Source organism: Lissotriton helveticus, chromosome 6 (genome assembly GCF_964261635.1).
Source record: "Lissotriton helveticus chromosome 6, aLisHel1.1, whole genome shotgun sequence".
NCBI lineage: Eukaryota > Metazoa > Chordata > Amphibia > Caudata > Salamandridae > Lissotriton > Lissotriton helveticus.
This window is the reverse complement of record NC_136067.1, coordinates 1,944,709,229-1,944,730,088: the sequence shown is the minus strand read 5'-3', so window position 1 is coordinate 1,944,730,088 and position 20,860 is coordinate 1,944,709,229. Positions and strand designations below refer to the sequence as shown.

At 44.5% G+C, this 20,860-nt stretch overlaps 1 protein-coding gene across 1 annotated transcript in view; it reads right to left on the bottom strand.

The window, feature by feature from the left end:
• SCARA5 (scavenger receptor class A member 5) overlaps positions 1-20,860 on the bottom strand; it is a 1,132,578-nt gene that overhangs the window by 156,994 nt on the left and 954,724 nt on the right. The window contains exon 6 of the mRNA XM_078649946.1: positions 20,091-20,144. Within this exon, the coding sequence (XP_078506072.1) occupies positions 20,091-20,144 (54 nt within the window). The remainder of the gene's footprint in view (positions 1-20,090; positions 20,145-20,860) is intronic.

The following is a 20,860-nucleotide window of genomic DNA, read 5'->3' as shown; positions in this document are numbered from 1 at the left end:
GGAGCATTACCTTGCTCAGATGCATACATGCATGTGCCATTGAAGAAAAACACTGCTTCTCGCACCACTCATAGTTCATGCAAGTACTTCTTTAATCTAAAATGGTTAAATCTCTGCTAGTTAACCATTGCCCTCTGTTCATCCATTGTGGCGCCTGGGAGCGGAGACCAGGCCCCACTCTGTGCTGTATTCCTCCTGTGACTTGTTTCTGTATTACTGCACCTCTGGAAATGTGCGGTGTTGTAAAGGTTCTTGGGGAATAATGCACACAGGAAGACATGCCTCAGGTACCCTGGTTGGCTAGTAATGTTTGTCCTATTTAGTGTGCTGTGGGCGCATCTTACCCCTGGGCCCCAGTGCCATTGCACATACTGCACTGATGATACCTATGCCCCTGAATTAGACACAACTTTCATAGCGGGCGCTGCAGGCCAGCGATCAAATGTTGGTGTTAAAATGTAGGGCTAAATGGCTGAAAGAGTTGTATCAGCCTAAAAGCAGTGCGATGATGTGCCTGTTAGTGTCAAAGCTTCCATGTTAAAGAACAGTACTGCAGCACCTAGGATAATGTGCAGCATGGCTAAATACTTATAAGGTCCAAAAGGCGAGACCAGTTGCAATGCAAATGCTTGTTTTAAAGTAAGTGTATCCGGCCTTGGATTTTGTACAGGGCGAGGCCCATACAGAGTGCGGCCTACCCTGACCCCAGGAATAACGGGACAGACACACAGTGTCTCCTTGAGTGGTGGAAAGACCCCGAGTGGTCTTTCCCCATTTATGTATCTCCTCGGAGTGAACCCGCCCTGAGAAGTGGTGGAATGGCAACAAAGTAGGGGAGAGCTCCCTACTGATTTGATGAAGACCTAAAACAAATCAGATTTTCAGACAATATTGCATTATTATTTCCTGTCTCTAGGTCACACTCACTTCATTTTGTGCCTGAACTCGATTGCCATAATTAGACACTATTAGCCAGTTAGAATCAGAAGGTATTGCCCAGTGGGCTTAAAGGTGAACCCCTAGGGTGTTCATGGCTTGACATAAAGATAACATAAACATGTGTATTTGTAAAGCGCATGTTCACCCCTGACGGGGCATCTTGGCGCTGAATAACAGATGTTTATTGTTACCCAACTCAATGGTACTCATTTTCTCGACCTCAGATGGATGAGAGGCTGAGTGGACCCGCCGGGATTTGAACCTGTGAATTTCATAATGCACTTTTTTTCATATTTAACATAACTTTCTTCTGCAAAGACATTCACATTGCCAACTTGGACTAAATTACTTCACCACTACAACACCAGCAGGCTGACCATACTGACCACGGGCCCTTGGAGTGGATGAATTAGTCCACTGAGCCACCACCACCCAGCAAATCTCACTGAAGACACGGACATGTTTACAGTATGGTCAGCCTGCTGGTGTTTTAATGGAGAAGTAAGTTAGTCCAAGTTGGCAATGTGAATGTTTTTGCAGAAGAAAGTGATGTTAAATATGAAAAAAGTGCATTATGAAATTCCTTTGCAGCTTCTCGGATGCCTCTTGATTTTACTGTTTGTTAAAATGAAGTTTCCCGTTTTTAGGTCGAGCTCGACCTGCATTCAATGCGAAAGCATTGATTGCTGTCTGCTCGACAACTATTGTCAGCCGTATTTGGGAATGTAGACACGAGTCAGACGCGCGCCTGTTCATTGTCAGTTTTGGTCGCGGGAGCGCGCTGCTGGCTGCTTGCCGTGTGTGCAGTGTCAGTTTCGCTTTCATCAGTTTCGTTTTTCCAAGGCTGCCTATCAATGAACATGCTCGCTGTGAGCATTATTTCCAAAGCTGCCTTTGAATCATTATTTCCAAAGCTGCCTTTCAATTAACACGATTACTTATTTGCGACATGTTTTCACTGAAAACCTACGTTTAAATTAAAGGTTGATTACAGTCGCAAACAAAGTCGGCATTTTTAAAAGCTATAGCCTTTCATCAGTTTCGTTTCTCCAAGGCTGTCTTTCAATTAACACGCTCACTGTGAGCATTATTTTTAAAGCTGGCTTTCAATCATTATTTCCAAACATTCACGATTATTTATTTGTTTGCCTATTATGCTTTCGTTTTTCCAAGGCTGCCTTTCAATGAACACGCTCGCTGTGACCATTATTTCCAAAGCTGGCTTTGAATCATTATTTCCAAAGCTGTCTTTCAAGTAACACCATTACTTATTTGCCGACATGCTTTTACTAAAAAGGTACGTTTAAATTAAAGGTTGATAACAGTCGCAAATGAAGTTGGCATTTTTAAAAGCTATATATAGCCTTCCATCAGTTTCGTTTCTCGAAGGCTGTGTTTCAATTAACACGCTCGCTGTGAGCATTACTTTTAAAGCTGGCTTTCAATCATTATTTTCAAACATTCACGATCACTTATTTGCCTATTATGCTTAGCCAATGTTTGGAATATGGTATGTGTGATAAGTTTTTCATATTCACGTACGCCTTATATTAAGTCAGCATTTTTAGGGAGCGTAAGTGCGTTCATGGTTTTTAATTAATACGGCCGAATATGCTCAGAAAAAAGCTTTAAACAGCATACTTAAAGTGCAGCTGAAAAGGTATGCCATACCCAGTTGCCGCCATGCAAATGGAAAGCACTTTGCCACTAGCTGTCTGAGAAGTTTTAGTTTGTGTATTGTATTCTGAAGCCGGCGCCATGCAAACGTAGACATTGGTTGTCTTGTAAAAGATGGTGTCGTTTGAAGCCAGTTACTCGAGAGTGCGGAAGTTTGCAGGATGCTTTAAAACAGCGTGATGGCGAATAGCTGCTGAAGACTGTGATCTTTTGTGAGTTAGCCACTATCAGATGTCACATGCTGATTTGGTGGCTTCTTTATTATGTAAGATCTGTGCTAAAAGTAGCAGAGATACGTCTAATGCTAACTTGCCGCCGCCATGTATGGGATGCAAATGTGGCCTCATGCAAAAAAGTGTGGTGTTTTTTATTTTTATATCGTACGACAGTAAAGAGTCATTGTGCTACATATTAACATTTTAGCATTATAGTACGTAACATTTAAAAGCAATACTACTAAAATAAAGAATATAGACTGAACGGACAACGTGCCTTTACGCTTCAAGGAGTGCGTGTGACTGCGTGTGTATACATGTGTTTGTGTATTTTTTAAGCTCCAGCAAGTGCGTGTAAGTTCGTGTGTGTACACGTGTGTGTGCGCGTGTATGCGTGCCTGTTTGTGTATGCGTGTATGCAAGTACGATGGCACACAGTCACTAAAGAGTATGTTTTTGTAAATATGGCATTCCAAATAGGCTTCGGGCGTGCTCTTGACAGTCACATAGTCCTTACAAGGAAAGAGTCTAGGTTACATGACGGAGTCCAGTAGGCGTTAGCAATGTTACTACAAGCTGCTAGAATTGTAATGCTTGTAAACAATCAATACTAACAATATTACTACGTTGAGAATACTCACTTGACGCACAACATGCTTACGCTCAAGAAAGTGCTAATAAAAGCTTATCATTATGTCTAAACACATTCATACGCCTGCTAATTCTTAAAGTGCGTATGCATAATATTTTCAGGCCTTCTGTTTAAGTAAAAATGCGTTTTCAACAGGTAATGATATTTTAGCAAATAACGATGACATCCTTGCCTTTATAAACAATGAAAATAACACAAACATAACAACGATTTGCAATACTAGCAGTATTACTACATTAAACATAATGACTAAATGCACAATGTACCATTAAGGTCAGACGAGTGCTCATGAAAGCCTGAGACCATATGTAAACACATTCATGCGCATTGTAAATTTGAAAGTGCATATGCATAATATTTTGAGACTCTCCATTTAATTAAAAATGCAATTTCAACAACTACTGATATTTTATAAAATAATGATCACATCTTTGCCTTTTCAAATAATGAACATGACACAAACATAACCACAAAACGTTTTGTTTCGATTTTACAAAAACGTGTGTATATTTCTCAGTAACTGAATCGCTTTTAAGAAACGAAACTGCTTCCATGCTATAGTTCACCTTTGTCCTTTCGTTTCCATTGACATTTAGCAGACAAGTTCCTTTCACCCTTGGCCATTTTCACACTAACTCTACGCATTTCCTCCCCTTGCGTCTCTTGCATTTTATTGCCCTAAAACACACACACACACACAGAGGCGCGCGCACACATACACACGCTGCCGGCCCCCTACCCTTCCCCCCTGCACACACACACATACAGACACGCACACACACCGACACGCACGCATACACACGCCGCCGCCCTCTACCCCCCTGCACACACACACACACACACACACACACACACCCGCCCCATGCACCGGGAGATCTGCCATACCCCCGAATCGGTACTTACTGGTTAGGCGCCGGAGCGGTCAGCGGAAATACTGCCTCTTCCTCCTCGTACTCTGGCCGTCTAACATCGCAGGGAGCGGCGGTTGCAGGCCCCCAGCGTAGGAAACAGGCCCCGCGGTGCACACACTGGGCGGGGGGCACTACCAGGAGCGGAGTCTTCGAAACGGAAGAGGAAAAGGGGACGAGACCCACGACGCGCAACACGGCACAGGGAGGCGGTGCGCGCCAGGCCTCTGTGGCTGCGTGGAACGTGTGCGCGCGCTCCCCAGCCTGTCGCGAGCACGCCTCCTTCTGGCTACTAGCTGTGCGTGCACTGTTCCAGCCGCCGCGGTCACAGCGGGCCACCTCTCCTCTCAGCTGGTATAGTTTTAAAGTCCGGATTTAAGCACTAACGCGAACTATCCTAATTATTTTCTATAAAATTAGTATGCAGTTTAATTAGTGAAAGGGCGAGATTTTGATCGATACCTTATCTCTATTGATCCAAACCTCGATCTGGTCGACTGAACCTTTGTTGCCTGTCTGTAAGGAAAGAAAGTGCACCTATTTCCAAGTCAGTTCACCCAATAAAGGACTCTACTCCCAAAGATCACGGACAACTTCTAGTTTTCAAAAGTTTATTGTAAAGAAATGATAAGCTGCAAATACAGGCATCTCAGAATGAGATTCACGAGATACACAGGTCCAATTACATACATGTGCTCTCGAAAAGCCCTCAGACGAGCAACAGAAATCACTAACACAAGTTCTAAGAATAATAAAGCTATAAGCATAGACGCATATCGCTCCTTCATTTAGATTGGAGGAAAACAAACACAGGTTAGGCGTCCCTACCCTGTTCTAGATGGTATCCCTACTTAACCAAATCCCAACCTAACAAAGGTGTCAGCAGTGAATGACCCCCAAGGGAAGTCACCCACTCTAAGTCTCTTGGTGAAAACCTAAAGTTCTCCAGTCATGACCCCTCTCTGCCTACCCATCCGCTCTCTAAAGGGTCCTCAGGTCTCTGCTCTAACTCCACCCAGGGGTGCTGTCCCTAATACAAAACAGTCAACAACATTTGAGACGCCCCTTGCGAAACGCCTCTCACGTGGTGCAACTTCAGGCTTTTTCCATGATGCTTTGTATTGGGCCTCAGACGTTAGAGTTGACCTTGCTTCTCAGACTCTTCTCCGGCCCGCTGATACCCCTTAAACATTCCAGAACCCTCCTCCATGTCTGGGCCGTCCACTGAACAGACCTCTATTCATTCACTTATAATTGGATCCCCCCTTTCCTGTTGCAGACAGATATCTGCCGCCAAGAACCCAACTCTCATAGACTTCTAAAAAGGCTTGCAACATTTCTCAGCCCAGACATGTACGTGTAAATCAATGCTAAAACATTTCAGGCCTACAATATTTCTCATTATGATTATAGCATTCAACTTCTTCATTTAATTAAAGCATGTTAAAACTCTTATTCTATTATTTAGAAAACATTACTATAAATCATGGCCCATTAATGCAATGACCAAAAACGTTAAAACAATCTGTGTCGTGAAAAGAAACACCTTCCCTTTTAGCTCCAGCTCTGGCCCTGAGGCCTACCACGTTCTGCTCTTAACCACATACCATCTTATGTTTTAGCAGCTTCACGACATGGATTCAAAAAAAAATAATCGCATCTAATAAAATCATATAATGTCACATATTTCTGTATTAGTTCCACTTCTACTTAAATCTCTATATTAGCTGTATATTTTTGAATATACTTGCAGATACTATTAGCACTCATGGCATTTCTCTTCATGATTTGTGCTTACTACAGGTAAGTGTGATGTACTCATACAATTAAATCAGTTTGCGCTCTCTCAGTTCCCCCCTTTGATGACCTCTCGGGGTCATCACTAACATTTAAACTGCCGTTATTGCTGGCATTCTCTGCGCTTCCAGAGCTCTCAGACTCCTGTACTGATTATCTTGTATGGCAGCCAATCTCTGCAACTGTTCTCTTTGGGCCCTTTCTGACCTTCTTGCTCTGTACCATTTGAATACCCTCACCAATCCCCACAATATTATCCCACAGATCAATATTATGATGATAGGCTTTAGGATATACCAAATAAAGCTTTTGCCTAAGGTGGAAAACCACCCTCCAACTGTACTCATTCCGTGGCCCACCTTTTCCCAGACATTTTCTCTACTCAAGTCTTCGATCTCCTTGTGTATATTAGTTATGTTCTTAATAACCTTCTCAAGGGGCTTCGAAAGGTCTGGAATGTAAGTGCAACATTCCTGGACCTTCAAAGCCTTACAGACTCCGCCCTCTTTTGCTAATAAGACATCTAATGCAAGCCGATTTTGAAGAACCATAGCCCTTATCGATTGCATCTCTCCTTCTACCAGCATTAAGGACTGAGCAGTGCTGGCAGACAACCTGTCGACAACTGTTGCCAGTCGTCTAATTTTAACATCATTAAGGATTATTCCCAAAAGAGGGAACATAGCTCCAAAGACATCTCCAACCATTTCGGCATCACCTACATCTCTCCTTCCCCTCGATGATGTCTGACCCTCAATGATCACTAAGTCTTGTGCATGATATATTTTGGGGAAGACAATTGCCAAGTAACATGATCCATACCAGTTGTCAGGTAGTCTCACGTAAGCATTTCTTCCACATACAAAATACACATTTGGAATCACTTGCATTCCCTTCAGGAAATCCTTAGTGTAGTACTCTAAATTAAAAGCATGTTCACAGTCAACTTCACCCACGTATACATTTTCATAATACGTTTTGGCTCGGTGAAGACATAGCTTTCCTCTCTGCGCTTTATCTAAAGCTATTGGACCACTACTACCCTTTCTCTTATGTGACTTCTCTTCCTCGGTCCAATCTAATTTCCCTTGTCCTGATTTTTTCAAAATCTTTTGTCTCCTGTAACGATCATCCACCTGCCCTATGAACTTTTTCTCGACTTCTGACACCTTGCATGTCAGATTATTTCTACGGGCATGTGAAGTATCTAAGGTAATCCAAGGAATGAAGAACTTGGCCAATCTGTCTTCACTCTTCCAGTAATCCCATTTGTTCATCTGCTTATAATTTGGGACTTCTGGCAACACTGAATCATAATTTGAGAAATAATATTCAAAACTATCTCTCTCATAAAATATACTAAGCAATAAGCTACATGTAATGCCATATGTCAGAGGGAGGTGATGATAGCGAATTCCTTCATCTACAGACGCCGGCAACTGCATGCAGACGTAGCAATCCTTAACCTCCATGGCATCCACGTATTCATATAAAAGTTTAGCATAAGCATTTGACCTAAAGTCTCCTTGGGACTCGTCTACATGTAACCTGCGGGCTTCTGCAGCCAATAACGCTTTCTCTTGAGTGTTTTCCCTTTTCTCACCAGCAACAATAGGTGTAAGCGTTACTACAGAACTCACATCAGTTACCTTTACCTCTTCTTCATGTCCCTTTACATAAGAAATTGTTACCACTAAAGCTATTAATATTATCACTCCTACTATTAGTGTACCTATTATACATTTAGCTCTGCGGTTCGGGGTGCCGGCCTCCATTTCGTCAGATATTATAGCTCTCTCTTTATCTTTGCAAAAAGTTCCTTTCCTCTCGTTCCTTTACAGTCTTTTTTAAATCCTTTTTGTCTTTAGAATCCACACAGCTGGAGGCTGACAGCCTTTTTCGCAAAAAGTCCTTTAACAGTTCAAAAAGACAACCCTAGCCCTTCTCCATCAACTCAAGGGATTCCCTAAAATTCTCTGCTTCCTGGGCGCTAGGTAATCTTCTTTTTCTGCTTGTTTTATTTACAAAATCCTTTAACAGTCAACTATCAGATTTGTGGTTGCAGCTTCAATAGCATAGTTCAATATTTCCAAGCGAAGAGTGTGCTCTTCATGTGCTGTTATCGTTGTACCAAAGTCGGGGAATTGCAATTCTGTAAGAAACATATGTTTTAACTTGCTGAGGCGGGGAGGTCTGGGGAGCACGAATGTTAGTGACCCTTCTTGTTCGACACCGGGTACCAACAGTCGTATTTCCACGGTGATAATGGGCTCAGAACTGGACACCACCACCGCTCGGATCCTCCCTGTCTCCGGTTTCACAGACATTTGTCGCCAGATATGTCCACTCAGGTGTGGAGTATCTTCTGTTAGGCACACGCACTCTTCTTGACCTTCTTCGGTCCGGTGCTTCAGCGCCCTGAGCACCTTCTTCTGGGTCTGAGTCTTCTGATATCGGAGGAAGGGTTGCTTCTGGAGTTGACCTCAGGCTAGAACTTCTTCTTTGCGGCCAATTTGCTTCTCCACGTGCCCTTCTACTCCTTCTCCTTCTGGTCTGTTCTCGCTCTCTTTCAGACCTGTCAGGGTCAGACTCGTACTCCCAGCTACTTTCTCCTTCTGTAGCGTCTTCAGTTTCGCTGTTGTACTGACCGTCCTCAGCTTGGTCAGACTCGTTCCCTGCTTCCGCGGGCACCTCTACAGCTTGACTAGCCCCCTCTATGGCTTCTTGGTCCTCAGCTGGACGTCCATCCGAGAGAGGAGCTGTTTCCAGAGGTGCTGGAACCCTTTTCGTATGTGACGCGTGGATCCAATTGGGCAGGCCTCCCACCTTTACAGCCGTGCTTGTGATCAGGATGACCTGGTAGGGCCCACGCCAACGAATATCCAAGCAGCTTCTTCTCACATGTTTCTTCACCAGGACCCAGTCCCCAGGATACAGGTCATGGCAAGGGCCCTGGCACGCTGGAACCTCTGCAGCCTGCACCTGAAGGGACACAGAACGCATGGCGTCAGACAGCCCCTTACAATAGTCCAGGATCATATCATCTGTGATATTTAACAGTGCAGTAGCTGGAATAGATGGCAGCCTCATTGCTCTCCCCATTAACACCTCATGTGGTGACAACCCTGTTCTTCTGTCTGGGGTACTACGAAGGCTCATGAGAACTAATGGCAGGGCATCAGGCCAACTCAGGGTCGTTGAGGAGCACACTTTTGCTATCCTGCTCTTGATCGTTCCATTGATCTGTTCCACAATTCCTGAGGCTTCTGGTCGGTAACTGCAATGTAGCTTTTGGTCAATATTTAGTGCAACACAAATCATCTTCACAAGCTCACTGTTAAAATGTGTTCCCCTATCTGATTCCAAAAAGGCCGGCACCCCGAAACGAGGGATAAGTTCTCTAAGCAGTAACTTAGCCACTGTGAGGGTGTCGCACCTACGTGTAGGGTATGCCTCAACCCATCTGGAGAACACACAAACAACCACCAGGACATAGCGGAGGCGGTTGCATCTTGGCATTTCAATGAAATCTATCTGCATTCTGTTGAATGGACCTCCAGACCTTCCTATGTGACTTAGTGCAACTGGTGTTCTTTTTCCTACGTTCAGCTGCTGGCAGGTCACACAACGCTGGCACACTGCTTCTGCTGCTATTCTAAACTTAGGATTGTACCAAGTCTGTCTAAACACTCTCAGCATAGCATCTCTCCCTAAGTGTACGGGACCATGTATGAGTCTAGCCATTGGACTCACCATCTCATTGGGCAACACTGCTCTGCCGTCTGCTGAGACCCAAAAATGAGTCTCACCCATTACACATCCTGCCCTTTCCCATGTTTCTTTTTCAGAATCAGGAGCATTTTCTTGCATGATTGACAGTTCATCCCAAGTATCAACAGTTTCCAGTATCATGGCTAATTCCGTTCTTACATTTATTCCACCCACATCCACCTCTGTGAAAGAGTAACCTTGTTCCGCGCAATACCGCGCAACTTCATCTGCATATCTATTGCCTTTCGAAACAAAGTCCTCATTTCTGGTATGTGCGATGCACTTTACAACTGCGATACTTGCTGGGCATTGCAATGCTTCTAACAACAGGCGCACAAACTCTCCATTGCGAATGGGAGAGCCTGAAGAAGTCATGAACCCTCTTTGAGACCATAACTGCCCGTAATCATGAACTACCCCATACCCATACTGGCTGTCGGTGTATATGGTGACTCGAATTTGATTGCCTGCTAAGCAAGCACGTGTCAGGGCAATAATCTCGGCTACCTGAGCGGAGTGTACTCCTTCCAGGCACCCAGCTTCCACAACTCCTTCGATTGTACAAACAGCATAAGCTGCTCTCAACTGCCCAACTTCGTCTCTTACACATGAGCCATCGACAAAGAAAACTTCGTCTGGGTCGGTCAGTGGCTCATCTACGATGTCGGGTCTGGGTTTGGTGCATAGTTCAGTCACATCGAGACAGTCATGGTCTGTATATTCATCATCATCATCAATATCATTTGGAAGTGGCATTAAGGTAGCAGGGTTCAAAACAGAGCATCTCTTGAGGGTCACGTTCTCTGCAGCAAGAATAACTTGCTCATAGCGCGTGAGCCTGCTATTGGTCAGATGCTGTGTTTTGGTCCTGGTCATTAACAATTCAACAGAATGTGGAACGCACACCTCTAACGGGTGCCCCATGACGATATTTTCACATCTCTCAATGCTGACACCCGTTGCAGCAACGGATTTGAGACATCCGGGCAACGCTGCGGCTACTGGGTCTAAAGTAGCCGAGAAATAAGCAACTGGTCTACGGGCATTCCCATGGATTTGGACCAACACAGACAACGCACAACCTTCTCTCTCACAACAGTAAAGAAAAAATTGTTTATTGTAATCAGGCATTCCCAATGCCGGAGCACGACACAGGTCCTCTCTCAACTGTAGGAACGCCATCAAACAGTCTTTGTCCCATGGTACCGGATCACTCACCTCTTTGTGCGTCAGTTTTTGCAAGGGCTTTGCTTTCAGTGAAAAGTTCACGATCCACTGTCGGCAATAACCCACCATCCCTAGGAACATCCTGACCTCTCTCTGTGTCTTAGGCGCATTCATTTTCATGATCGCCTCTATCCTGTCTGGTGACACCTTTCGTTTGCCTTTCTCAATTCTGTGTCCCAAGTACTGTACTTCTGTCAGGCAGTACTGCAATTTTCCCGGGGATACCTTGTGCCCATTGGCAGCTAGGTGATTTAACAAAGCAATGGAGTCTTCCCTGCAAGCTTCTTCTGTTTCTGACGCCACAAGGAGGTCGTCTATGTACTGGACCAGAACTGACTTCTGGGGCAGCACTAGACTTTCAAGATTTTTCTTCAGAAGCTGGTTAAAGATCGATGGACTCTCTGTATACCCCTGAGGGATACGACACCATGTTAGGACGCGATTTTCCAGCTTAAATGCGAAAAGAAAATGGCTATCTTCGTCCAAAGGGATCGAAAAGAAAGCCTGACAAAGATCGATCACAGTGAACCATTCTGCTTGGAATGGAATCTGAAACAGTATCACTGATGGATTCGGTACCACTGGACAACACGAAACGACTATGTTATTAATCTTTCGAAGGTCCTGCACTATCCGAAATTTCCCATTTGGTTTCTGCAGACCCATAATCGGGGAGTTGCATGGACTACCCACGATTTCTTTCAGTATTCCCTGTTTAATCATGGACTCGATCACGGGTTTTATGCCTGCAATCGTTTCTGGAGTCAATTTATACTGGGGTGTTCTTGGGAACTCAGCATGCGGTTTCACTACAATTTTCACTGGGTCCACCCCTTTGACCAATCCAATCTCTTCCCCAGTGAAATCCCATACTTCTGATGCCACTGTCTCTCTCAAATCCCAGGGAAGCTCATCTACGGTCAAAGTAGGGTACAGCTCCACACATATCCTTGAATTCGCAACTTTGAAATCTGCATCATCGTCATTAGTCAATACCTCCACTCCCTGAGGTGTACAATATATAGTACAATTCAATTTACACAACAGGTCTCTTCCTAGCAAACACACAGGGCTTGAATCGCAAACCACAAATTGGTGCTCATCGCTGTACTTCCCTATTTTCACCTGTACCGGTTCTGTCAATTGGCTGGTTATTCTCCTGTTTGCGACCCCTACCACCTGTATGGTCTCTCCAGACATGGGCAGGTCTGGAACTGCAGCTGATCTGATCGTGGATCTAGTGGCTCCTGTGTCCACCAGAAATGTCGTAGGGCACCCTGCTACTTCTGCTTCGACATAGGGTCCCCTCTGATCTACCTCTAAGGCTGCCCCAAGGGTGCAGTCTTCTCTTTCCACTCTCTGTCCGGTTAATGGGTCCACATAATAGCACTCTTCACCTTCTACAAACAGGGGCATTTGTCTATAGGTCTTACCCATACTCCCTACTCGAGGAGGTTGCGGGAACTGGGCTCGGGGAGGAGCCCCCCCCCCTTTGAGCACCTTTCCTTGGTATGGCGTTACCCCTCTTGTAGGCGCGCTCTGAACCTCTTCCTCCTCTATCTCTTGCTCTCCTATCTCTACATTGTAGGGGCACTCGCGTTTCCAATGCCCCAGCTCGTTGCACTGGTGGCACCTAGTCGTTTTCTTCAAGGTAGCTATGTCTATTCTGGGTCTAAAGGTGGAACTCTCCTCATTACCCTTGTTCTGACTGTACTGCTTCTTTCCTCCTGTACCTGTCCCTTGCTGCTGTTGCTGTGGTCCCCCCTTCCCGGCTGCTTGCATCTGTACCACCATCAACTTTTCTTTTAGTTTCTTAGCCTTGGAATCTATCTCATCACAGCAGTACCTGGCATATCTCAGTATTTCGTCTAGGGGTTTACTTTGCCAACAGATCGAGTGTTGCTGAATCATTAAACTAATATCCGGTCTCAGTCCCAGGACGAACTTGGACACAAATTGCCCTATATCTTTTGGATCCATTACATCCAAGCCGCTATACTGTTTAAACGCTTTCAGCAATCTCTCGTAATATTCGTGAACTGTCTCTTTGGGTTCCTGTCTCGTTCGGTCTATTCTGACCCAATCTATGTCTTGCATTGGCACCTTCTCTTTCAGCCAAGTCATCACTCTCTCGAATTTTGCCATCACAATCTCGGACGGCCCATTAGTCTTGGCATCTCTCTCTGGCTCCGTTGTGGGCCACTCAGCGCTAACCTTGCATGCTGTCCACAGATCTCCTGGTACTACAATGTCAAACAACGTGTTCAGATCTATCCATAGGACCTTTGAGATTTTTACAAATCTCTCGACTTGCTTGTACCACTCCACAGGGTTCTCTCGTAACTTGGGGAAAGAAGTGGTAAAAGCAGCTAAATCTCCCCTACTCCAAGGGACATGTACATAGTTCCCATTTGCAACTTCACGCAAAGGGTAAGCTTCTATTCCCTGCTGTCCTGGTGTCATACCAATCATGCTTCTTCTGCCGGTCCCTTTCTTGGACCACCTCTCTTCCCACTTATCTAGTGCCCTCCATGTCCTTATTCCAGTAATCAGTTCCCTTATGTGTGTTTTCAGCCCAATCGTTCTCCTCTCATCTAGGTCCCGATCTGAGTAATGTAGCCTGTGGTTACCCTGTAATGCTTTGGTTCTTGACAAGTCCACCATATATTTGCCTGCTAGTTCGACTAACTTCTCATGGACTGCTCTCGCCTTTCGTGTGATGTCCTTTGCCATATACAGTATTTCATCCTGTTCATACATTTCCATTCTTTCTAAAGGCAGGGTACCATCTACCATGTCATCCAGATCTGACCTTAAGCTGGAGACATCAAGTCTCTTGGCTTTTATCTCAGCTCGCAATATGTCTTTTGAAGGGGGCTCACTGGTCTCCCTACCATCCCAACTTCGAGCTCTGCGTTTGGGCTCAGGAGAGTTAATGGGTGGCCTCCCTTGCTCCCATCTCTCCAGGTCCCATGCTCGGCCATCCGATCTTGGAAGGTGATGGAACACGGGCCTGTTATCCCTACTCTCTCTCTGCCCACTCTCGTCTTCTTCTCTCCTCTCACCGCACATCTCTCTGTTATTTTCCCTCTGGTCGCTACACTCCCTTTGCCTCGTATCGCTCAGTATCCGATACGATCCTTCCTGGTTCCCCATATTCCCTGGGCTACGCTCATTTCTGTCATCACAGGGACTATGGTGCGACCTCTCACAACTCCCATTCTGTTCTCTGGTGCCAGGCACACAGTGTGGACACTTAAAGCTGTTCCTGTACTCTTGCGCTCTCCTCTCCCCTTCACTGAGTATTGGGCACGCCACCCCTCCACTCCCGGGGCCCCCGTTTTCCAGATCTGTTCTACCTCCATTCCGGGCCCAATGGGTGACTCCCCTACTCCCTCTACAGTCCCACTCCGGACTACTCTCCCCAGCCCCGCAGTGAGTCCGTGCTCGGCTGTCCTGACTTTCCCTTTCTGCTTCTGCAGCATTGATGCACTTTTGAGCCTTCACTGCCTCGTCCCACTGCTTCATGTACTCATTTAGCTCTTGAAAGGATTTTCGTCCAGATCCCCTCAGATCCATTGGCCATCTAGGGCCCCCAGGATCTCCTCCTGGGTCCCCTACTGTGTGCATCGGGGTGCTCCACTCTCTGGGTATCGGCATCTGACTTGGGGAATTAGTGGTATCGTTCCTTCTTGCCTGCTCTGCTCTTTCTCTGTCTTTCCGTTTCCGTTCTTCCCCTTTTGCTCTCTCTTGGTCATATATCGATATTATAGGACCTATGGTAACAGGTACCTGTAGTGCATCTGGTAATGGGTAGGATGTGGCGCTTTCCGTTTCCGGCGCTCTTTGTACCACAAACCTACCGACTACCTGTTGCACCTGACTAGGCTGGGACAGCTCTCTCTTTGGCTCAGGATCCCACTCTGAACTGGGAAGCGGTCTATGCTCTCCTGCATTGCCCCCCTTTGCTCCTTCAGTATTCTCGACCTCTCCCCCTGCTCTATTATACGGGGGTGGCCTGTCTGTCAGTAATCTGTTTATCAAGCTATCCTCTGTTTCGCTCTCATCATCTTCTTCTAGGGGACTTTTATTTACTGGCGCCTCTAACACTGGGTACAGTTTATTTATTTCCAAATTATGCACTCTCCATCTTTTAGCATCCGCATCCCACCTGGCATCCTGCACTGCCCTTACCGAGCGTTTCACCCTTTCTTGTCGTCTGTTCATATTCCTTTCATGCGCTGCCCTAAGCCATGCATCAAGGGCTTCAAACTGGGTTGGTCTAGGCAAGGGTCTCTTTGAGGTCATGACTGATTTCAATCGATGTAACACCTCTAATCTGAACGTCCCGTACTTCGGGAACGTCAGTTCCTCATTTCCTTCAGTAATCTTACTCCACTCTGATATCCAAAGGATCGTATGCAACCCAACATTTACTGCCATGTAACGAGCTGGCGTACCCTCCGGCGGGGCTTCTTCCCCTTCATACGATCCTCCCTTCTCTTTCTTAAACAGCGCTTTCAACCATTTAAAACACTTCATAATTATGCGCACAAAATCCAGCCTCGCTACTCTGTTTACTTCCTGATGACAATCCACCAATCCTGTCGCGGCTTTGCTAGCTTGGCCTATCACAGCGCGGTCTTTCTCCTGTCGGCCAATCACGTCGCGACCCTGTCTGACGTGTTCGCTAGCTGGCCTATCACAGCGCGGTCTTTCGCCGGTCAGCCAATCACTGCGCGACACCACCTGACGTCACTTTTCTCCGCTTCGCAGCAGCACCCCTCCTTTCTCAACTCGTCTCCCGGTTATGCATGCGTCCCATTCATACACCGAAAAATGACTACTTCCGACCAAGCGGTCACTTCTCTCGACTGTACGTCCACAGTCTATCTGTAATTGTCAACACAACTGACGAGATGTCTATCGTCTCTCTGATAGGTTGCTTACACACACAGTAACTTCCGACCAGCGTCCGTTACTCACGCACTCACTCTTACGTTCCCCCTATCTCGGTCTCTCGGGTGATCAATGGTACCTCATGACCCCCTTCACACTAGTTGACAATTACTCTAGGTGTCCGATACACCCGAACCACTTAAGCTCTCCTTGAACTTAAGATTTTCACCGGTTGCGCGCGCTCACAACCTGTTCCACAGTCACTCTACAGACATTCAACTCCGCCAGACATTACAACATAGATACAATACAAAAACACCGCAATCTAACACGCATAACCCTTTATACTCACTCTCGACCGATACTGCTGCTTTTTCTGTCTCACGTCATCCGGATCTTCATCTGCGGGCTGTTCTTCCGATCATCGATTTCTAGGGGCCTTGGGGTAAGCTAACCTGGCCTAGGTCACCGTCCTCAAGAAGGCAACCATCCTCTATAGCTACCAACTGAAAGGGCGAGATTTTGATCGATACCTTATCTCTATTGATCCAAACCTCGATCTGGTCGACTGAACCTTTGTTGCCTGTCTGTAAGGAAAGAAAGTGCACCTATTTCCAAGTCAGTTCACCCAATAAAGGACTCTACTCCCAAAGATCACGGACAACTTCTAGTTTTCAAAAGTTTATTGTAAAGAAATGATAAGCTGCAAATACAGGCATCTCAGAATGAGATTCACGAGATACACAGGTCCAATTACATACATGTGCTCTCGAAAAGCCCTCAGACGAGCAACAGAAATCACTAACACAAGTTCTAAGAATAATAAAGCTATAAGCATAGACGCATATCGCTCCTTCATTTAGATTGGAGGAAAACAAACACAGGTTAGGCGTCCCTACCCTGTTCTAGATGGTATCCCTACTTAACCAAATCCCAACCTAACAAAGGTGTCAGCAGTGAATGACCCCCAAGGGAAGTCACCCACTCTAAGTCTCTTGGTGAAAACCTAAAGTTCTCCAGTCATGACCCCTCTCTGCCTACCCATCCGCTCTCTAAAGGGTCCTCAGGTCTCTGCTCTAACTCCACCCAGGGGTGCTGTCCCTAATACAAAACAGTCAACAACATTTGAGACGCCCCTTGCGAAACGCCTCTCACGTGGTGCAACTTCAGGCTTTTTCCATGATGCTTTGTATTGGGCCTCAGACGTTAGAGTTGACCTTGCTTCTCAGACTCTTCTCCGGCCCGCTGATACCCCTTAAACATTCCAGAACCCTCCTCCATGTCTGGGCCGTCCACTGAACAGACCTCTATTCATTCACTTATAATTGGATCCCCCCTTTCCTGTTGCAGACAGATATCTGCCGCCAAGAACCCAACTCTCATAGACTTCTAAAAAGGCTTGCAACATTTCTCAGCCCAGACATGTACGTGTAAATCAATGCTAAAACATTTCAGGCCTACAATATTTCTCATTATGATTATAGCATTCAACTTCTTCATTTAATTAAAGCATGTTAAAACTCTTATTCTATTATTTAGAAAACATTACTATAAATCATGGCCCATTAATGCAATGACCAAAAACGTTAAAACAATCTGTGTCGTGAAAAGAAACACCTTCCCTTTTAGCTCCAGCTCTGGCCCTGAGGCCTACCACGTTCTGCTCTTAACCACATACCATCTTATGTTTTAGCAGCTTCACGACATGGATTCAAAAAAAAATAATCGCATCTAATAAAATCATATAATGTCACATATTTCTGTATTAGTTCCACTTCTACTTAAATCTCTATATTAGCTGTATATTTTTGAATATACTTGCAGATACTATTAGCACTCATGGCATTTCTCTTCATGATTTGTGCTTACTACAGGTAAGTGTGATGTACTCATACAATTAAATCAGTTTGCGCTCTCTCATTAGCTTTACATTCGTTTTTTTCTTATGTTCGATTATCGCATATAGTTGTCAGATTTTTTTAAACTAACAGTTTTTGTTCGATAACTGTGATTCGAGCATATAATAGAATTGTTAATGTTTTAAAAAAGGTTGTAATGCTACATCGAAAGGATGTCCTATTGATCTGACTTGTTCTACTCAGGGTGACCTGTTCGGCACTTATATCAATAGTAAAAAGGACTTTTTTCATATCAAAAGAAGGACATGTGTCTCATTGGATGCATTTAAGCATTGTATAAGTATCTCTATTGCTGCCTCTCTATGTGCTTTTTGATTGTTTATATTTGTTTAGTCCTGTGGCAGTGGACTAGCGAGGTGGGCAGCATTTGTGGTGATATTCACTAAAAAACCTCTTGTGTATAGTCAGGTGGTGCAACAGATAATCCCTTAATGCCATTTCAGTGTGTTTTTGCTAACTTTATGTATTTGACTGAAAAAAACACAAACAGGAAATGAGTTTCATCAACATCAACTTGAATAAAACTACAGGCTGAGCTCAAAGATGCTGCAAATCATTGGAAAGGGTCTGGAGGTACCCTTGCGATTAAGGGTGTGGTAGGAAGAGTGGGCAAACAGTTGGGATATGATATGATTCATTTAATTCACATATGTGACTTACATGAACAGAACAAGGGTGCCAGGGTATATTAACATTAGGTGGTTTGATGTATCACAGGATTTAAAGTCAATTACAAATGTTTTTCTTTAAAAATAAAACAGTCAGATCTGTGATGTAAACCAGAGGGTATTCACTTAAAGGGTTCATCCAGTGGAAGGTGTCAAAATAGATCTGAAATCCCAAGCAGACAAGCAAAGCAACATTCTAGAATGACTATTAATGGAGATGCAGGACTAATCTTACTGTGTTTTCCTCTTCACTGGATGGCTCCTTCAACCAAAGCAGATATTTCATGAGCACCCCTAATGGCGATTTACAGGTACATTTAATACAATGCAGTTGCCATTCACTGTGCCCTGTGGTGGAGGTCGTGAGTGGACTGATAGAAATCTTCCACATTGGGGCCGTGTAAATTAATGCTTGACTTGGGCCTAAGCAAGTTTAGGTGAGCATAGAGGTGCACGGCAAGAGGCAGCTAACCCATAAAGCGAGAATTGCACTGTGGTGTGGGGGAAATTGACAGGTGCCACTCTACATCTCTGGCAGCACAGATGAAGGGTGTATTGAACTACATGCACTGGTCTCTTTCTAATCTGAGAGTGATGGGAGAGAAACGACACCCGAAGATGCAGAAACTACCGGCCAGAAATGCTGCAAGTGGTTAGCCAGTCAAAGAGACTAAATTGGGCGCTACTGTGAGCTTCCAATATTTCTTAATTTCTTATAACTAGATTTATATGGAGTTTAGATTCTAATTTATCAGCACGACTGATGTGCCTTGACCTGGTGCCAACAGAGGGCAGTGGTCACCCACCTCCTGTAAACCAAAGTATTCTGCATCATAAACTCATGTAAGGCAACCTCCACTTTGACTGTTTCTTGCAGCAGGAGGCCCCCACACCCTTGTAATTCTATGTCAGGATATTATCTGCATAAAAACTGTCTTACATAAATATTGCATCACAACTTGTGTTAAAAAAGTTCAAACCATTCAATGTCGATTTTCTGTTATTAACTCCAATGGGCGATATTTAGGACACCACATTCATGTCAAACGCTATTCCGAAAACAACGTTCTGGTGCCACACCCAACTCCGTAACTTTTGCCCACTCCAAATTCAGAATAGCACACGTCATTTTACGCAACAGACAAAGAACTGTGAATTCCTTCTAGACAAAATGTAAGCACCGCTACTACCATCACCCCTCAGGGTGCGCTGACACACGTGTTTAATGTGTTGACTATACTAACACTCACATGTTAATATTAAACGCAAACCACCCACATTGTATACAATATGGATAACATGATGCTTGAGAATGGATGAAAGACAATGATGTTCTGGAAAAGAACCTCTAAGTACCTAATTACATGTAAAATGCATAAGCACAATGTATCTAAAACAATAGGAAAAGGTTTTCTTACCAGCATCACTTCTGTCTCCCTGGTCACCCTTTTCTCCTTTTAGACCTCGATCTCCTGAAAAATAAAGAATAGTAGGTTAATACAGGTCTCTGCTAAACCTTCAGAGGCAATAAACCCACAAGCAAAAATCTACTGATAATGAAAATACTGGCACAAAAAGACCTATCCAGTGACAAGGGGGTTTTAATTCAATTATAAGCTGTTTCTAGAAAGTTCCAGAAACATTTGCCTTCGTAGTGTCTAAGGTATCAAATGTAAACATGTTGTAACCTAAACAATCTGTATATATTTTTTGAATCTCATTTTGTGGTATTCTCACTTAGGATAATGTTGAATCACAAAAATAGGTGATTTTGAAATAGTAAATTGTTAATTCCCTCTGTGCTAAAACAATGATGATTTTGCAGACAAAGTCATTCAAATTCCCACCAAGTAGATAAGACGAGGAAGAAATACAACTAAGGCCCTCGGTATAAATTGGCTGAATGAAATGAACGCAGGTTATTATGTGTTAATTTTACTCTGCCTGATTATAACCTGTAGGTTTTTCCTCACCTAATTGTACTGGGTGTGGGACAACCAGACATTATTTTTCTATCCAAATCACGTGAGTTTTTTTTTAGCTGTAACAGCCGAGAAGCCTCATTCCACATTTGTTTCCAAGGCGGAGAATATTATGATGCCCCCCTCTAAAACATATAAACCTCTACTTTCCTCCCCTAAAGTCTCTAACAGCCTCCTCCAACCCTACTCAACCCACTGACCTGCGT